The sequence below is a fragment of the Magallana gigas genome, chromosome 8 (genome assembly GCF_963853765.1).
Source record: "Magallana gigas chromosome 8, xbMagGiga1.1, whole genome shotgun sequence".
Lineage (NCBI taxonomy): Eukaryota > Metazoa > Mollusca > Bivalvia > Ostreida > Ostreidae > Magallana > Magallana gigas.
This window is the reverse complement of record NC_088860.1, coordinates 32,387,363-32,405,425: the sequence shown is the minus strand read 5'-3', so window position 1 is coordinate 32,405,425 and position 18,063 is coordinate 32,387,363. Positions and strand designations below refer to the sequence as shown.

Here is an 18,063-nt window from a genome sequence, read left to right as displayed (position 1 = left end):
TGTCAATCCAAATTTCTCCTGTCAGTTCTAGATTTGAAGCTATTATATTTTCCTTCAATTATTTGAAAAATAAAATACCAAAAACGCATTTTCAATCTTCAATCTTTCTAAAGCAAAAATAAACCATAAACAAATTTATGGCCATAAAATTAAAATATAGATGCAAAGGAAATCATGTTATCAAAATTTTACAATAGTCTGATCATTGCTATATCATTCGAAAAACACATTGTACAGAGGGTAGTCATTAGGTTTATTATATTATGTTTAAACAACTAAATTTTAAATGTTTATCCAGAAGTCACAATATGGAATGTGACATTTTAAAATGTGCTTGATTTGGATCATTTGATATATTATTTTTGGTTCTGTTGTGTGTGTTTGAAAATGAAGAACAAAGGACTAGGAATGTTAAACGTTTTAAAACTTTTAGTTCCGAGTGATTTCGAAAATCTTGTCATTCAATTTTCAGAGAAGCAGAACCAAACTACAATAAACAGAGATGTTTCAGGAAAGCACGCTACTCATTTGTACATATTCATACTGTAGTTTGTTTTTTTTCTAGTGATATGATAATATTTCAATATTCCCGTCCACTAGATGGGTATTGATAATCAATATCGAAACAGTCATTAATGTGGCTGAAAAAATGTTAAAACACTATATTGATTTAATATCATGGCTAAAATTATCATTGTTGGTGTTTTTTCTGTGTTTAATTTGCGTTTTTGTTGGGTTAGGTTGAGGTTGAAATTTAATTTGGGTATATGTCTTGTGTAATATTGCAGTCATTTAATCTAAAACAATATAAAAGAAAATACCTATACATTTTCAGATGACTTGTTGCAACAATTATCCAAAGTCCCTCAGCATTTAAATATTATTATCATACCTCATAATACTAATTCTATATAATGCATTATCTAATAGGTTCTAGACAATCCTGTGTAAGGTCAATAAAACTTCATATTTCCCTGTCAACGTAATATTTTTCACCATATCCAAGCCCTTTAGAAGCAAAATGAATATACTCTAATGTATATGCCAAATTCCGAGGATAAGCAAACGATGTAATAGAATAAATTCATTCTATTATACTCTTATCAGTTTAACTATTTAGTTAGCCACCCCTCATATTATAAAAAAACGATGCTATAACAATTTTTCTAAAACCCGACATTGACCGACGTCTTTAGGTCAATAATGTGGTATCCGTTAGAATGTTAATATTATTACACAATTTGTAGGACTGAGTATCAAACGCATCATACATTAAAAGCAACATTTGTGAGCTACTCGAAAAGATACAGTACTAGTAGCTTTTTTTTTTCCAGGAAGAAATTATTAGAGCTTTGATGTTCATACATGTTCACGATATATGTGTAACTTTCCTTCGGGGTATTCTAAAAATATGTCATTTATACGAATGTAGAATAAGAATGAAATTAACTTTAAATTATGAAGTAAATGGTGTAGTCATTTAAACAATAAATGCATTTTTGTTGGTGATTCCACCACAGACATCGTGAAAATGTATGTACATCAATAAAAATCGTCAATTATTACAATACCTTGTCTGATGATTCTGTGAAAAGCTGTAATTTCGATGTGATGTCCTATGAATATACAGGATGATTAGGAAACAAAATTATACATGCCAAGCACAACAAAAACTAGAGTCCATTTAAGTGTCGAATGAGTTTTTCAGCGTACTGAAAACCATGACACTTATAGATAATTTGGTTAATAATTATATGTTTGGTACATCTAAAACCTGCAGCTGTCTGAAAGGCGCCACATGCATAAAGCAGATATTTTCATGTTTCAAATCAGCTTCATTTTTAAAATCTGACATTGAAGGAAGTATTTTGTGTGTCATTCTATTGTATCATTAGCGATGGACTTTGTTTTAAATTCAAACCATACGGGAAGGAATTTTAAGGAAATTTTTTTTAATTGTAATTGTGATAAACACTTGCTCTCAGTTGAGAAATAAATCGTTAGTATGTAATAAATTGTATAACTGATGATCTAAAACATTGTAAGTTTTTTTTACATGTTTAATTATTACTCATTTTCTTTATCGTTCTTTATTTGATTGACGTTTTCCTTCTATTGATAATAAAACAATTTTATCCTTTGAGGTGTCATTTGAAAATTAATGTCTCTCTCATACGAAGGTCATAAAACAAACGAGGGCGTTTTTGCCTTTAACTGCAAAATGTTTTTGTGTGTGAGGCACTCTGACACTATGGCACGTCAACCCAAATTTTCCTGTTTATTTCTAGTTCCGCAGCTATCATATTCTCTTTCAATCATTTGTTTTCTAACAAAACGCACATTTAATATAAAAAAAGCATGTTGAACAAATTGACGGCCCTAAAATTGAACATCAAACAATCAAAAGATAACGAAGTTAACCGTTTTAGAAAACATTACGAACTATCTTGTTACTTAAATTTTCCGAGAAACATAACCAGACAATAATGAGCGGTGCTGTTTAAAGAAATCAAACCACTCAACTATGTTGATACTTTACTTGGTAGCAGTTATTTTCGCAAATGTTAAATCAGCCGTGTTAGGAATTGTAGGATTATAAGTTAGTTGTTCACACTAGATACAATTTTAAACAACAGCTCCTTCGGCCATATCGCTCACCTCAACAACAAAGTTAATAAGTTTGATAAAAGGTACATTATTAATAACATTGGGGCAAATACAGGATATGTAGATATGTTTTAATGATTTTTTTTTTATTTTTCTGCATTTTTTTTTTTATGTTAAACATACATTGAGCCCCTTCTTAGGCCCTATAAATATCTTGGTGGAAAAATGTTCGGTTTGAACAATTAAATATAGACACTTCATTACAAAATCTAACCTCCACCCACCCCAATGGTTGCCTCACCCTACTCCTGTAATAATGATTTGAAAAAAGATTAAATCTACATTACTCGAGGATTTCTCAACACAAGTTTCAACTTTTCTGGCCCAATGTTTAGTTTTAAAAGTAGTTGGACAATAAATACTATAGTGCAACACTTTAAAATTGAAAAGGATTTTTTTTATTTAAGACTACAGTAGGTAGGGGAGTTTGGCCTGTATAGTGATGTGACACAAATATTTTTTTTGTATAAGATATTAAGAAACATAAGATCCGTTTGAATGAGATAAATAGAGGATATTTATATTGTGTGATTTTATATTTGCTTTATCCAACGAGTTGAAATGGTGTATATATTCGCGAGGCTTGCCGAGCGAATATAACCATTTCAACGAGTTGGATAAAGCAAATATAATATCACAAAATTATAGATGTTCTATTTATCTCATACAATTTGATTTATATTATGAAGCTTTTGAGACAGTCCCTTATGTGACCCGAATTGGGTTTTTTTTCAAAGATAAAAACGATGATGCAACGTTGTGTTATGCGGCTATTGTGACCTTGCGCAATACAATTTAGTACGTCATTCCTGAGATAAATCTAACTATTTTAATGTAAAGTTTCAATGAAATAAACCTTAAAATAATTTTTTAGCTCTAAATAATTTTTCTTAGAGCTTATTCACTTGATTAAATGAAAATTCCGATTAGAAGACTTGAATAATCAAGTTTGTTGACACAAAGTTGCGAATGCTCGTTAGTTTGAATTGACGAGGAACAGTAAAACAAACACTAGGCTAGCCTTATGATTCGAAATTGAAATAGGATGCTTACTGGTGGTGGAATAAAAGTCTTATGAAACATTATTTCGGTAAGTTTTTGTATATAAACACAACCAGAGCGCTCTGTTTTCATCACGTCGTCAGGATGAACTCCTTGATAGTTAACGTAATTTGCAGTTTTATTAACTTCACAAAGCAAATTGAAAGTTGGAAGTGGGCTAAACTTATCAAAAATCTTGACAAACAAGAAAAAAGGGTCTTGTGGTTACGGTTATGAATAACTTTGCAAAAAAGGTGTGGGGGAGGGGGCTAACCCCCCCCCCCTCACAATACCCCCCCCCCCCCGGTTTCAATCTGTAATCTAAATCTTTGACAAAATCAATTTTATATTAATATTTGTAGTAGATAAAGTTATGTTGAAAGTACTAGCAAATTTTCGAAAATAGGTCACTGAAGCGTTGAAGCGAGGGGTTGTGTCAAAAATAGTTCGGACCGGAAGTATTTGATAAAGCATCACCCGTTTGATATAGCAAAGGTTTATCACACGGGTAATATACACCACACGTATGAGATAAATGACTGCAAACTGACTCAGTTTGTCTGCACACGTATATCCAACGGTCATACCATACCTACTTTGTATCAAGAACGCTTACATTGATTCAATTGCCCCGTCTTGGTTTCAGTGCTATGTAACGTTGTATCCTTACAGGTTGAGATGTTTGTCTATAATCTTTACCGGACTCCATGTTCTGAAGCATCGTTCATTTATAATTCCAGCCCGACCATGGATTACATTAAAGGATTCTAAGAACGGTTTGAGTTTGTTAAGCGGACGTTCTGTAAATCAGAACAATGTGACGCATGAAAGAATATAATTACTTTTTAGTGTTATTTTGTAAATTTTTCTGCCAATAAAAACATTTTTTCTGCACATGTAGAAATTGGTTTGACTATGCAGCAATGATCGTCTAGTATACCGTGATCAGTACAATCTTTACATAGCAAGCAAGGTAACAACTATGGCGGATGTTTTGATGTATAACATACATGTATACGGTCCACTGCAAGAGTCCATGGACTGTTGTAGATGATATATTCTGAAGCATAATACTGCGTGTCCAAAGATAATACATTGTATTGTTTAACTTCGATTGACTGTCCGGGTCTTTGTTATCAATAGCTTTCTTCTTTGTTTAAATACTTTGTCTACGTCTCAAAATATTGACATGTTAAACTATCTAAACAGAATGAACATCAGAGTTAAATAAATTCAATTCTTAGGTTACAGAACGCAGATATAAATATTTCAATGTATTTATTTCTATCATCAAAATCTAAATTTTCAATATTGTAGATTTTACATGTACATGTAACATTCCCCTTGTTAAGCGCTTGCCACAACAATATCTCACAAGCGAAAATAAATGACAAATGTTCAATATTATATTGCTTTCTTTTTCTTCATATTATACACTAAGATAAGATAATCAAACAATTATATATAAATATACCAATAAAACATACGCTCAAATAATAAGGGTCTGCAAATGTATTTCACTGAACAAGGCTCTCAGTAAGAAATCATATAAGGCATTTTACGTCAATCTTCAATATTTCTTCTTAAATATCCAGACGTTGCATTTTGTTTAGAAATAAGCGCAGAGGAACATTTTCAAGCTGTACAGTTTTTACCTATCTTATATGTAAATGTATTAGTTGAAAACCTTTCAGAACAAGATTTTCACGTATTTATTGACACCATGGTGAATAACGGATAACGTTGGATTTTTGGGCTAAGATATACCAATGATGACAAACCATCAATCTTATACCGAGTATAGCTGTCTTTTAACTGCCTGTGTCTACAAAAAAGAAATATAATTTGAATTGATTTTTTAAAGCAAAATTTATAAATTTTGAGAAGCACCTGGAAATGTATGAAAAAAGATAAAATACCTCGCGGTGTTAACAGGGGTCCGTCTGTGCTTCAACATTGTGTACCTTGCCACAGAGTTCGGAAAACGAAAGATTGACAATTTGTTTGCTATTGTTCTGGAAAAAAGTTCAAAATTCATATATTACTTTTTTTAAATTTTTTATGCACGATTATAATAGCTAACCTTATTACAAATGACTTGTTTGACTAACCACTTGCTTTTGCCAACCTTTGCATATAATTTTGAAGTCTTTTAAGTATTACATGCAAGCATGACGTTAAACAACGGTTTTATGTGGTCTTATGACTTAGTCCTTACGTCGATAGGATATACCAAAAAAAAAAATCAAACCAAACAAAACCAATCAATTTAAATAAGGTTTCGGTTCTGCATAATATCATAGTTTTAAATTCAAACACCAAAATTGAGCTACCGTGAGGGTTCTTCAAAAAGGTATCATAAGGGTTATCTGTTAGATTTTTTTCAAATATTCGACGCAATTACCCGGTGGTAATTAAATACTAAAAAATCAACTGTGCATGATGGTTGTAATGTCTTAAAAGCATGCATATGTCGGAAACAGACATATATCTTCAAAAACATCACTCCTTTGTTTCCAAGTCAAGATCAAAAAAAATTTAGAGAATTCATCTAATACTTATTTTTCTACGCATCTAACAGAGAAATACACTGCTGTTACATAAAATAACTATGATGTTCAAATCTAAAAAATGTATGACACATGTATTTATGATGTAACAATCTGGGGTATTTTCTGGGTTCTTTGCTGTATCAATGACATACCCAGCCTCTAACTTTTATAAGTTGAAATTTACTTGTAAATATGTACCTTTTTTCTCCTGCTACATTGTGTCACAAAAATATAGCTCCGTATTGTGTGTTGTATTAAGCTTCGGTGCAGGAATACCCTTCTGTATTTTGGTTACAGATATATGATTGAATTAAAACATTTTTTTAAATTAAGACTGTAAGTGAACATAGTTATTTTTCCCCTTCACCTTGAAAGATATTATGTTGAAAATTAAACACTTTCTTTATATTCAGTAATAAATAAGGGGGAAAGTAATCTAGATACCAATAATCAATTTGACGTCATCAAGATTTAAAAGAAAACCTAATACAATTTTTTTAGATATTGTATGGAATATTTCATTTGTCAAAAGTTGGCAAATCTCTGAGATTTGTTTTATATTTCATTGAAAACGACGATTTTAATCGAATTTTTAAAACCGTTTTCCAAACAATCAAGCCCCGATACCTCTTATCCCACAGGGCTACTGTTATGAAGCATTAATAAAAGAATTTATATCATAAATTTCATGAACATGTTCGCAGCTTTCATTTACTAAATCTCGATCTTAAAAACTAGTACATGATTTAAAGAGACTATAAGTTTTTACATTTATATTCAATTTACAATTTTTAAAGAAAATATGTTTCTTTAATCCTTTTCACAATCACTTATCACAAGGACATAAAATTTATTGAATTAACCTCATAATTTTTAAATATACATTAAGAGTATGTTGAATTTTTTGAAGTGTTGCTGCTTTGATGAAATCTATAGAATGAATGGAAAAAATACGTTAAATATTAAGCGAATGTCATATAAATTTCAACTGGGTCACATTTTTCATTTTATTCTTATAATACACAAACTCTATACAAAGCAGCAGCACTTTCCAGAATCTACTGGAAAGATATAAATCAATTATCATTAAAAATTTTGATTAAAAAAGGATATATCCTTGAAATTTAGAAATTTGTTAATGATCTCCATTCTGGAGAATTATCAACCCATATCAAATAACTGTCAATTTAGGGGACCGCCAAGTGGCATTTACTATGCTGTTTCATACAATATAAAGTTAACAGTATTATATAATGACTTTTTAAATATTATGTTTTAATAAACGCATCATTTTCTGCAGATCTAAGATGAAAAAATGACATTAACAAACCGTGAACCATCTCAAAAATCCATAAAATGAAATACAAATTCAAAGCAGAGCAACAAGGACCTTCAAATAGATAGATAAAGGATTATTACCGTTGATATTTGCATAGTACACTTTAACAGTGCTGCCTAACATATTTTAAAACTATTCTGCAATATATAAAAAAAAACAAGAAATATGAAAGAAAACAAAACCTGCAGCTCAAATCATCATCCTCTCCGCCCCAGTTCACAAACAGATTGGACCAACCATTCACCTGTTCAAACTCTTTTGTTTTCCAAGCAGCGACTCCTCCCAGCATATTTTTGTAAGGAAGTCTAAATAGAAACAAAAATTGAATCAAAGGGCAAACAAAGTTTACATGATGTATTTTGATATGAAAAATTTGCTTAATTTACATCTTTTCCCCATTCATGCAGATATAGATGATGTTTTTTAAATTGCATCGACATAATTATATATTTTGTTTCTTACAAAGCTGCAGCAAAACGTTTTAAGATCTATGGACGATGATAACTCACTTGATGAAATTTAATACTAAATTAAATCGCCAAGATATGCTTATTTTTTTCTTTACGACATTTATTTACTTGTAGTTGAATGTATCAACTGCTCTTGACAAATGCATGGGACTCCTTACACATCCATAAAGTATTTTATCATTCTCAGGAATTAGATCAACATCATGGAAGACAAAGCAAGTATGATTAAACTTTTTTGCTTCTTTGTATCCAATATTGAACAGCTTTCCTCTATTGAATGGTTTCTCGTCAGCCTGGTAAAGAAAAGCCAGATTAAGTACATATCCAAATCCTTCTAAAATATTATAAAATGTGTATGGCATATAGCCTACGTAATATCTTTTTTTATTCATTAATCACACATAGGTCTAAAATGTAAACAATTTATTTGATTAAAATAAACATGTATTTCTTGTTTACCTGTTTCAAAACATATATGGTATACCCAAGTTGCTGACGATATAATATTGGATGTAAATTGTTCAGCAAGATTCTTAGATGGTTACCACGATTACGGAATGGTATCAAAATGGCTACCCGTTCTCTCGGTTTGCATCCTGTGGGTGTATAGTGGCCTCCTGTTCGCAGCCATGTAAATCTTGACTCCAGGTCTTTGTAGGATGTATCCGCAAGGTTTGGAGTAATTGTCCCTACTGTAAATGAAATGGGAAGGTTAGTGCTTTGGTTTGTAAGTCGTTATGTCGTCAATTTATCATAACATTGAGCAAGCAAAGAGTTTTAACAAATTTTAACCTATATCATTTCAGGGTATTTTCATAATAACAATTCAAATTGTAGTAATGCAGTTTAAGGATACTTATTTGATTGTAGTTCAATGTTGGTGTTAAATGAAAAGCTTTAATTTAAAGAGCTATAAGCTTATCCTAAGAATTCTTTTATAGCAAATTTTCCATGTAGTATTATAAATTCAGGCAGGGCTTTGCACATGCTATGTCTTTCAATAATTTTTTTTGTATCACTTTACTAAACATCATTGTAATATATGTAAAAGAAAAAAAGTTCATAGTATGCCTAAAGCCCCTTTCACAATTGATGCACGAACAGAAACGACAAAATATTCATGCGAAGGAACAAATTGGATATGGTTCGTAAACTGTTGCCAAAATAATCGCATATGAAAAAGAACGCTTACGAAACTCGCACAATTAAGAGCGACCTTTATGAATACTGTATAGGGGAATTATTCGCCCCCTTTTTCGCTCATTTTGCTCTTGGTGTCAATAAGCGGATTTATTAAGACTTGGCGAATTCTTATGGCATATTTTATCTCAATTTTTGTCACAACATTTTAATTAGTTACTGTGCATAAAACCAGAAAATTCTTATTCGTTTATTTTTATCTAAATTTCAGCCCTTTTGAAATTAGACTTTTAGCCTTATATTGAATTTAGTAATAAAAGTTGGCGCAACTACTCTTAAAATATCCGATCCATAATAGCCCCAGATTCAGTGAATCTGGGTGCATAACAGACGTGTATGGGGTTAATACTCCATATACTTGGACATAATTGTCATGTTTAAGTACATGTATCAATATGTAAGAGTGGAATGTGTCCTTATTAATGCCCATTTCCTTTTCTTAAAGAGTTGTCCTCCTTTGCTTTAATTCTAAAAAAAATAATTTTTAAAAAATCTACACGGTATAAAATTTAGTTTTAATAGTTTTTGTATTCCTCATAACAAAATACAGCTTTCCACCAAGGAATTTATTGATATTCCTAGTATTTATTTTTTTTTGATTTAAAAAATGTGCTTGTCCCCATAGACGTTAATGCAATCTTCATTTATTAATTACTGCTTAGTTAATAATATTTTTGAAAATTTCCCTCGCTAAATCTTTTTCTACTCTAAAATGCTTTAAATTAATATCAAAGTATTAAATACATGATGGATATTCAAGGTTGGATAAATTAGGTCCCAATATTGATCGGATACCTTACACTTCTGCACAGAATTTTGTGAAACTTATTAGGTATTTTAGGATAAAATGTGCTGATTTGCATATTAAAAGAAAACTCTGATTCCTTATTTTATCGCAAATTTTGGCCTTTTAAACTTAGAATTTGGTTATTGTTAAAGACAGAAGTATCGATGTGCATACTTGCAGGACGTTTTGATGTGTTGCTTATTTGGAGTTATGTTCCTTTTAACTATAAATTATCTTTTGTGTTGAATGCATACTGTCATTTATGACATTTAGCATTGTCCTGTAATGTTGGAGCGTGGGATATGTAAGCTTGCTTACTTTTTCTTTCATTGAAAAATGTGCTCAGCTTATAGGGAGGGGGGGACCCCCCCCCCCACCCCCACCTCTAATTTACAAAGTTTTTCCCCTAGCCACGCCACTGGCAAGGCAATATGGGCATGCTTATATATGCCAGCCTGACTCCCTATACCATTACCTTGTAGTGTATTTGTTGCATAAGCAAACATAAGGCATATCCTAAATTGAGACAATTCTCGAGCCCTTTGATTTAGTGAATAAGACAAATTGTCGGTGGGAATGTCTCTTGGTTGTGCATATACTGTAGATTCCTTATTTTACGCGAGTACTTAATTCCGCGATTCAACGATTTTCCATCAAATAGCGAGAACATAAAATCGCGAATGCCGAAATTTTATCATAGTTTCATGTAGTTTACATTTGTCCGAAAATTAAAAGCGAGATTTTAGAATTCGCGAGACGGGCTTCTCGCGATTTTACGCGGATATTAATTCATATTAATTAGGAATTTACAGTAACTAAAAAACAAATTCTTTGATTTTCTGGTCAGTTAATTCCCTTTTATATAATTGTTTCTTTAGCAATACATTAAAGCCATAATACATTGATTCTATGATTACTGTTGCTTCCTATAGGTAACAAATTATCAGATCGAAGCAAAACTGTTAAATAACGTTCGCTTTCGGTTATACACTAACGTAAGGTTTTACTCTTACTTGTCGTGGTAGGTCTATTAACAAAACAACAAGAAAACGTGGTCTGTTAAACAGAACTTCAAGTTTGTGTTGTTTAAAACATAAAACTCCTTAACAAAAGTAAATACCTACGATACATTAAATCAAATTGTAAGTCTCCATGATGCAACATGCACGGAAACGTATCCATTGTTGTGAAATATAGAGTTTAAATGATTTGATAAGCAAACAGAAATACAGTCCAGTTAGCCAACAATTAGATAAACGATTTCTAAATATCATATTCTTTGGGGTTTTTAATTTGTTATGCATCCCTCAAGAACACACAAATAAGAAGATATCACAGAAGTGGTTATTGTCCATAATCCTCACTAGACGAACACGGAAAGAAAAGGCAGGGAAGGCTCTGGAAGCTCAGATTTAAATCATTCAGACCTTATGGTATGTATAAACAGATTATATTTATTAAAATTAATGTATCATTGCCTGTATTCCTGGTTCCCAAAAGTATTTCTTTTTTAATTCTACTCTGCTTGTTTTAAGTCAGACGACACGTTCCTCTAGAATCTTTTTTGTATCTCCTCGTAATAAAGAGTTCCAATAATAAAAATTAATTTTATAATTTCTTTAAAAATGATAAAAATTTACTTGGATTTGGTTAGATTTCTAGATGGTCGAGTGGTTAGAACCGTGGTCATTCACTGTCAGAAGTGTATATGTTCTAGAGGTCGTGAGTTCAAAGCCCCGCCCCAGCGGAGATATAGTTCTAATATAGTAAATTTCGCTGTACTGTAGATGTATTTATTTTTATATCAGCAATTCAAGTGTATTTTCAAGAAGATTATATAGGAAATTGCATTCTCTAGTATTTTGCAGAAATGCCTGGTAAGGTACTCTAATTTTTTTGCAAGAAAGCTTGTCAAAGTAATAGTAAACCATTAACAAATTCCTGGAAAAAGTTATCTAAAATTGAGGAACGTGTCGTCTGACCTTAATTCTGGGTTTCCTAAGCACAATTTGTTATATTTTTTTATTACATTTCGTACATTTTAATTTCAAATGAATCTTTAAGTTATTGTAGGATCATTTTTTATTCATGAAACAATTGGAATTAAACCTCAACGACAAACGTTTTAACATTATGAGTTGAAAATTTTCCGTCATTAACTCGGTCAATTTTAATTGTCTTAATGAACCGAATCAGGTCTCTTTTTAAAAGAGTTTTATGCAAAGCTGTACATCATGTAGTAAGTGCGCCTTTTAGAGTTTCTTTGGTAGTTTTAGTTGCATTGCAATTTTTTGCATTTTCTTTACATTCTATGTATTTATATTTTGTATTTATATTTTCTGGGTCCTGACGAAGGAACTGGTCGTCCGGAGACAATTTCAATTGTTCGTACGTGTCATGAGCCATTTTCTGTGGTTGTGATAATGAAAGGTAACACGTCATAAATTTATCGAATTCGTATAACGTTAAAAGGACATAGGACGTGGGCCAATACTCAGATTTACTACACATGTGGACTTAAAAACGTAGTTAATATCATTTTGCGACACGCAATATATGATCCTATGTGGTCTAGAAATATCACGATTGCTGATTGAAAAAAATATTCTGCATCGCAAACGTTCTCGCTGAATGTAAATATACACTCAAGTGTTCACTCTGATAAATATAATGATTTAGAAGTTACGAAACAAAATAATGAGAAATTTTCAACATTTCTTAACTGCGCATGCTTAATATGAATTGCAATTTCTGTGAATGATATTAGTCTTTGGTGATAGTCTTAAAAGAAAAACCGGTAACATAACCAATATGATAATTGAGAAACAACAGGAGCCGTTGGAATATTGGTATCGGCATTGTTTTTACGACATATGTAAGTGGACCATCGCCATTGAATGTTACTTAATTTAACTGGAATTTTTTTTTGGAATCTGAATCTGCTGAAATTGTAAAAAAGAAAACCCAGAACAGACATATTGCATTTTAACAATTTTTAACCAAACCAACTGAAAAGATTTAAATTTATTTATCTATTCAATATAATATAATTGAACCGCAAAATGAAAAAAAAATTACCTAAATTCCTAGGGTATTTTGGACATATGTTGCTATCATATGCATCTTCTTGGTCAGATGTCAACAACGTAAGATTGGTGCAAAAAACTAAGAGAGAGAGCCCTAAGATGGTCACAAATAACGTACAGATGTTTCTTTTAGCATGCCTATGCATATTGTGCGATGCTGAAAGTATAGGGGAAAGAGTTTAATAAATATCATGATACATTTGGAAATAAAACATTTTGAAACAACCAAACTACCATAAATGACGATTGCATATCGTTGTACATGTGTATGGTAGTGCAATAATTTTATATTCTCAGTTATAAGCAATTTTCTTGGAAGAATCAACTTGCAAGACAGGTTTAATCAGTCATGCATGGATAAGGGTAATTCATGTATCTAGTGTTCATTGAATTGCAAAAATATGTTTTATTGACCGAATATTGTTCGTATATCTAAATATGATAAATTGCACTTATTTCCTAAACGCAAATTATTTGATTAAAACCACTGACTGAGATATCAATACATAATAAATTGTAAGACGCTTCCAAGCAAAGTATAGCACTTGATTATCTAAATAATGGCGACTACTATATACAAAAAGTAAAAATGCAAGTAGGCAATTATCAAGAAACTCGTAATTCATGTTTGGATTGTTAACAAAATCATTTTCTGTTAAACGTATTATTTAAAGAAGAAAGCATCTATTTCATCTTAGCATAATCTAATTAAGCATAATTCTCAAGTTGAATGATGGTATGCAAAAGTAAAAAATCATGTCAACGGAAGTTTAACTCTATTTCGATATTTGCTTATTAAAACATATATATCAAAAGGCACATACATGTGTGTATAGTACGGCGTTATTAGGTTTAGAAAATGATATATATTTTTTGCACAAAACACGGTTAAACATACAAATCAAATAAAAAGTTTCCAGACAATAGGAATCTTAAAGCTACTAACAAATTGTTGTTTAGACACAGTTAATATGTCAAACCAATCTTCAGGCACGTATAATCACAAGGTTTTCTTCAAATACATATTAAGATGATAAAAGAAAAGGGAAGTTGGCATATGTTTATTACTACCGGTATCTGTTGTCCTTGAAAAAGAGGTAGAAAGATGAGAGAAATGGCACATAAAATCTTTTCAAACTCCTAGAAAATTATGAAAGAGTTTTGAAAAATGTTCGTTTGAACAACCTATAAAATTATCATAGGAACAGTTTACGATTTGTTGTACTGCCAATTTTTAAACAACAAAAATCAATTATACATATTGAATGTTCCCATGTAGACTTTTTAAAGTATCCCTAAAAATAAGAAAAGGTTTATATGCCATCACTCACCTAAATAAGATTTCTTTTATTTTGATTTTTTAATATTTATGCAAAAAATATCAGCTGTTATACAGGTGCAGGTCTGTAACCCTCGGTCTGAAAAAAAAAATCAGGTGGACGAACTGGGAGCTACAGTTCTGAAGGTGAAAATTGCACAACAATTTGCGCTAGATTTGGGTTGATTTACACAAAAAATTTGTTAAAATTCTTCAGACAATTTACTACTTCAGACAATTTACTACTGATATTATCGCATTCCATTTTAAACTTTGAATCGCTTTTGGGGCTCCAATATTTGCCTTGGGTCGCAATTTAAACAATTAAGTACCTACATTGTACATGGCTTGTGGATGCTTATACAGTCCATGTAAGATAATTAATTGTTGCATTTCATCTCTTGAGAAGATATTTAAACATTTTTCCCATCTATATACACTGTCACTGTTGAACTTTGAACCCCTCTTGGGGCCCTCATATGGTCTAGATGTGACAGTTTAAGTCATATGAAGTCTACACGGGTTTTTGCATACTTATATCACAAAATGTAGCATTGTAATTCTCGTAAAGATGATTTTTGAACATTTTTTTTTACATATTTTATGTTGAACTTTAAGATCTTCTTAAGATCTTCAAGGATTTGGTCCTAAGTCTTATGTTACCACGGATTACATTGTCAATGCAATGCAATTACAATCCTTCCTTCTTTTAACCCAGAGTCAATCAAGCTATAAAATGAGAGGAGAATTAATGACTAATGTGTTATAACTGATAATATAACGGAATTCAGGTAAGCACAGAGATTAGGATTATTTGGGATCTAACGGACATGCCACTAGATATACTGCGAAAACCAACATTATGCCCTGTACACACTTGATAAACATATTATTATTATCTCCATGGTTGTTCTTAACGACATGAGAATATTACAATATCATAAAGAAAATATTACACAGTAGATAATAGATAATTATTTTAATTTTAATTGATTCATTCGGGATATCACAATACATTATTTGTTTCAAAAATTTTCTTTCCTTAACACAAGTTTTAGAAGCGTTTCACTTTATGTGCAAGGGAAAACTAAATCAGTTTTCACTGTTTTCGACTTTTTTAAAACAAATTGTACATGAAATAATTGAATTAGAAAATCCCCTTTCTGAATCAATCCGGGCACCAACGTCCAAGTAGTTACAACTACAATACACATCAACTGTGCATCTCATACGCCATTGATAAAAACAACAACAACAAAAACCTTTTCTGCAAAACGAGTCAGTTGAAAATTAAATTGCACTGAGTAAAGCTTATCACACGGAGTTACGTAATATACGGTTTTTTTATTTTGTTCAATAAAACGTACTTCAGGCAAAACACTCCAGACCATATCAGTAGGAGATTAGTATCATTGATTGATTGTAGTAAAAACGAATACGAGAAGACATCGAATCCCCATCCCACTTCAACGAAAGCAGAAGAAATAAAAACCGAAACAATTTGTATTCAAATTAAATTATGATACGGCAAACCAATTGTTAATTTCAACAACCAGTCCCTTCTACAGAGCAACAGAAATAAATAACTACAATTAACACTAATAAAGAAACTATGAAAAGAACAGCAACTATATTCTAAAGCAACTATTCAGAGCAATTGGCCGAACTGCCAACATCCTCTTTAATACTGCGATTCACAATTGTTCAATATGTAGTTGTTGTTCTTTTTCCAGAAGTAAATTACACCAATTTAAATACAAAAAAACTTATTTACTTTTCAAAGAATGTATGAGTTCTGTCTCTCGCTTATTATTTAAAAACTGACATTAATATTTTGGTTAAACATTACATAATCTCTACTAAAACAAAACAATAAATAATTTTCACATTTTAAGTTTTAATCGTGACCATGCCCTTGTAACATTCAATGGTTACATTTCAAAACATTCAATTTATCTTCATATAATTAGAATATTAATTATCATTCCTATCTTTAACCTCTGTAACCATGTTAACAAGGTTGCAAAGCAACATTACAACTCAAGCAATTGTCACCTGCTTTTTTCATCCATAGTGAAACAAAGCTTGAAATGAGAAGGATATTAGGGAGTATGTGTTAAAACTATACTTACTTCAGGTACATGTAATCACAAAGATTAGGAATGTCTGGGATCTAACATGTCACTACAAACGCTGCGTAAAACCTACAAAAAGAGTCCTGCATTCGCTAAACCTTGCAGTTCGAACAGAATATTATATCTTTTGTGGTTGTTTATAAAATCGAGAATATAGCAATGTCATACAGAAAACCATATACTACTGTATACAAAGAAGACAGAACAGTTATCACGTGGTTGTTTGACATAGATAGCCAGTGTCACTGACGAAAATTAAAACTACCCAATATAGGTCAATGTAGAAATGAAAATACATAAATTTACTTCATTTGTAGATTAATTAAAAAGAATCAATTTATAAACCCACCGATTTAAAAAAAAAAAAGTAGTGCTTGTGACTATGAACTACAATATGAGCTCGGTATAACTGTATGAAGCACCTCTCATTTACCTGTAAGAGAAAACTTAAAGGGGTTTTTGTTTATAAAGGAGGCTGAGTGGTAAACAAATTAAAAATCACATCTATCTAAAATTTTAATATATTATTTGTTAAACTATGAATTATTATTAAGTAAAGAAAAAATTCATACATTTTAACTTTTTTATTTTAGTGTGTTCCTATACTTTTTTATACATTGTATAGAGCTCTCTTCTTCTAAATATAAAGGAGACAAATATAGGCTAAAAATTGTCACAACCACTGAATTCTCTTAAATAATGACAGGGAGGAGAAAACTTTAAAAATAAGAATACATGTATTTTTTTCCCTACATCTGCCGTTTTAGTTAGATTCAGAAGCTTTTGTTCTTGCTGTTGGCAAAAAACTGAACAAACTAACTAAAGATAATGAAGGGGTGCAAATGATTTTTTCCCTAAACAATAGCATTTTAAACAAAACAAGTATTTGAAAGATGCTTAAATTAATTTATATTATTGTCCAGTTTTATCAGGATATTAAAACATTGTTTTTCATCCTTCGAAATTCTGTAAAGGCAAAATTTTTAAACGCCGCCTTACACTTTATTGGCAGGGAAAACAAAACCATTATTCATTATTGACGACTTTTTAAAAACAGGAATATATATTAAATAGAAAAGAATCATCTTTCAGATACCATCCAGGCACTCACCGTCAAAGTAAGTTACACAACACATATCTCGTGAATCTAAAACGCCTTTTCTTTCAATAAAACTAATAACATTGAAATGCTTTATGCAATATCAGTTTGTTCAAGTTAAAATCGCTTATCAACGCTTATCAGTGGGAGTTACGTAACATACTGAGTTTTATCCTATGCAACGGATTTTATACGGGGTTTTATCGATGCTAACAAAAATGCAAAGCACTCTAGACCTCTTTAATTTCATACAATTATGAATTATAAATAGCACAACTTTGGATTGCAAGAAAAAATCTTTTCCACACTCCCCCTCCCCCTTTTTTGTTACCTTCGAGTAAGAGAATAAACTTTGAGACAGTTTGTATT

The 18,063-nt window shown here is 31.1% G+C and overlaps 1 protein-coding gene across 2 annotated transcripts; it reads right to left on the bottom strand.

Moving 5' to 3' along the window:
* Nucleotides 1-4,937: 4,937 nt before the first annotated feature.
* LOC136269511 (beta-1,4-N-acetylgalactosaminyltransferase bre-4-like) lies at nt 4,938-16,706 on the bottom strand. 2 transcript variants are annotated; one of them, XM_034473776.2, is made up of 7 exons: nt 16,593-16,706; nt 13,135-13,299; nt 8,529-8,761; nt 8,178-8,362; nt 7,782-7,904; nt 5,628-5,723; nt 4,941-5,533 (listed from the first exon to the last, which is right to left on the bottom strand). In XM_034473776.2, the coding sequence occupies exons 2-7, from the start codon at nt 13,286-13,288 to the stop codon at nt 5,413-5,415; spliced, it is 912 nt and encodes a 303-aa protein (XP_034329667.2). In that variant the 5' UTR covers nt 13,289-13,299; nt 16,593-16,706; the 3' UTR covers nt 4,941-5,412. The 2 variants fall into 2 exon arrangements, with proteins under 2 accessions (XP_065925195.1, XP_034329667.2); XM_066069123.1 differs by lacking the exon at nt 16,593-16,706 and having other exon boundaries at nt 4,938-5,533; nt 13,135-13,346.
* Nucleotides 16,707-18,063: the final 1,357 nt, after the last annotated feature.

What these genes read in the sequence shown, in the direction of transcription:
- LOC136269511 (XM_034473776.2), bottom strand. Translation starts at nt 13,288, where the DNA reads ATGCATAGGCATGCTAAAAGAAACATCTGTACGTTATTTGTGACCATC. An exon ending in CCATATATGTTTTGAAACAG is followed by an intron (nt 8,363 to 8,528) that starts GTAAACAAGAAA and finishes TTTCTTTACCAG; the next exon opens with GCTGACGAGAAACCATTCAA. An exon ending in ACCCCTGTTAACACCGCGAG is followed by an intron (nt 5,534 to 5,627) that starts GTATTTTATCTT and finishes TCTTTTTTGTAG; the next exon opens with ACACAGGCAGTTAAAAGACA.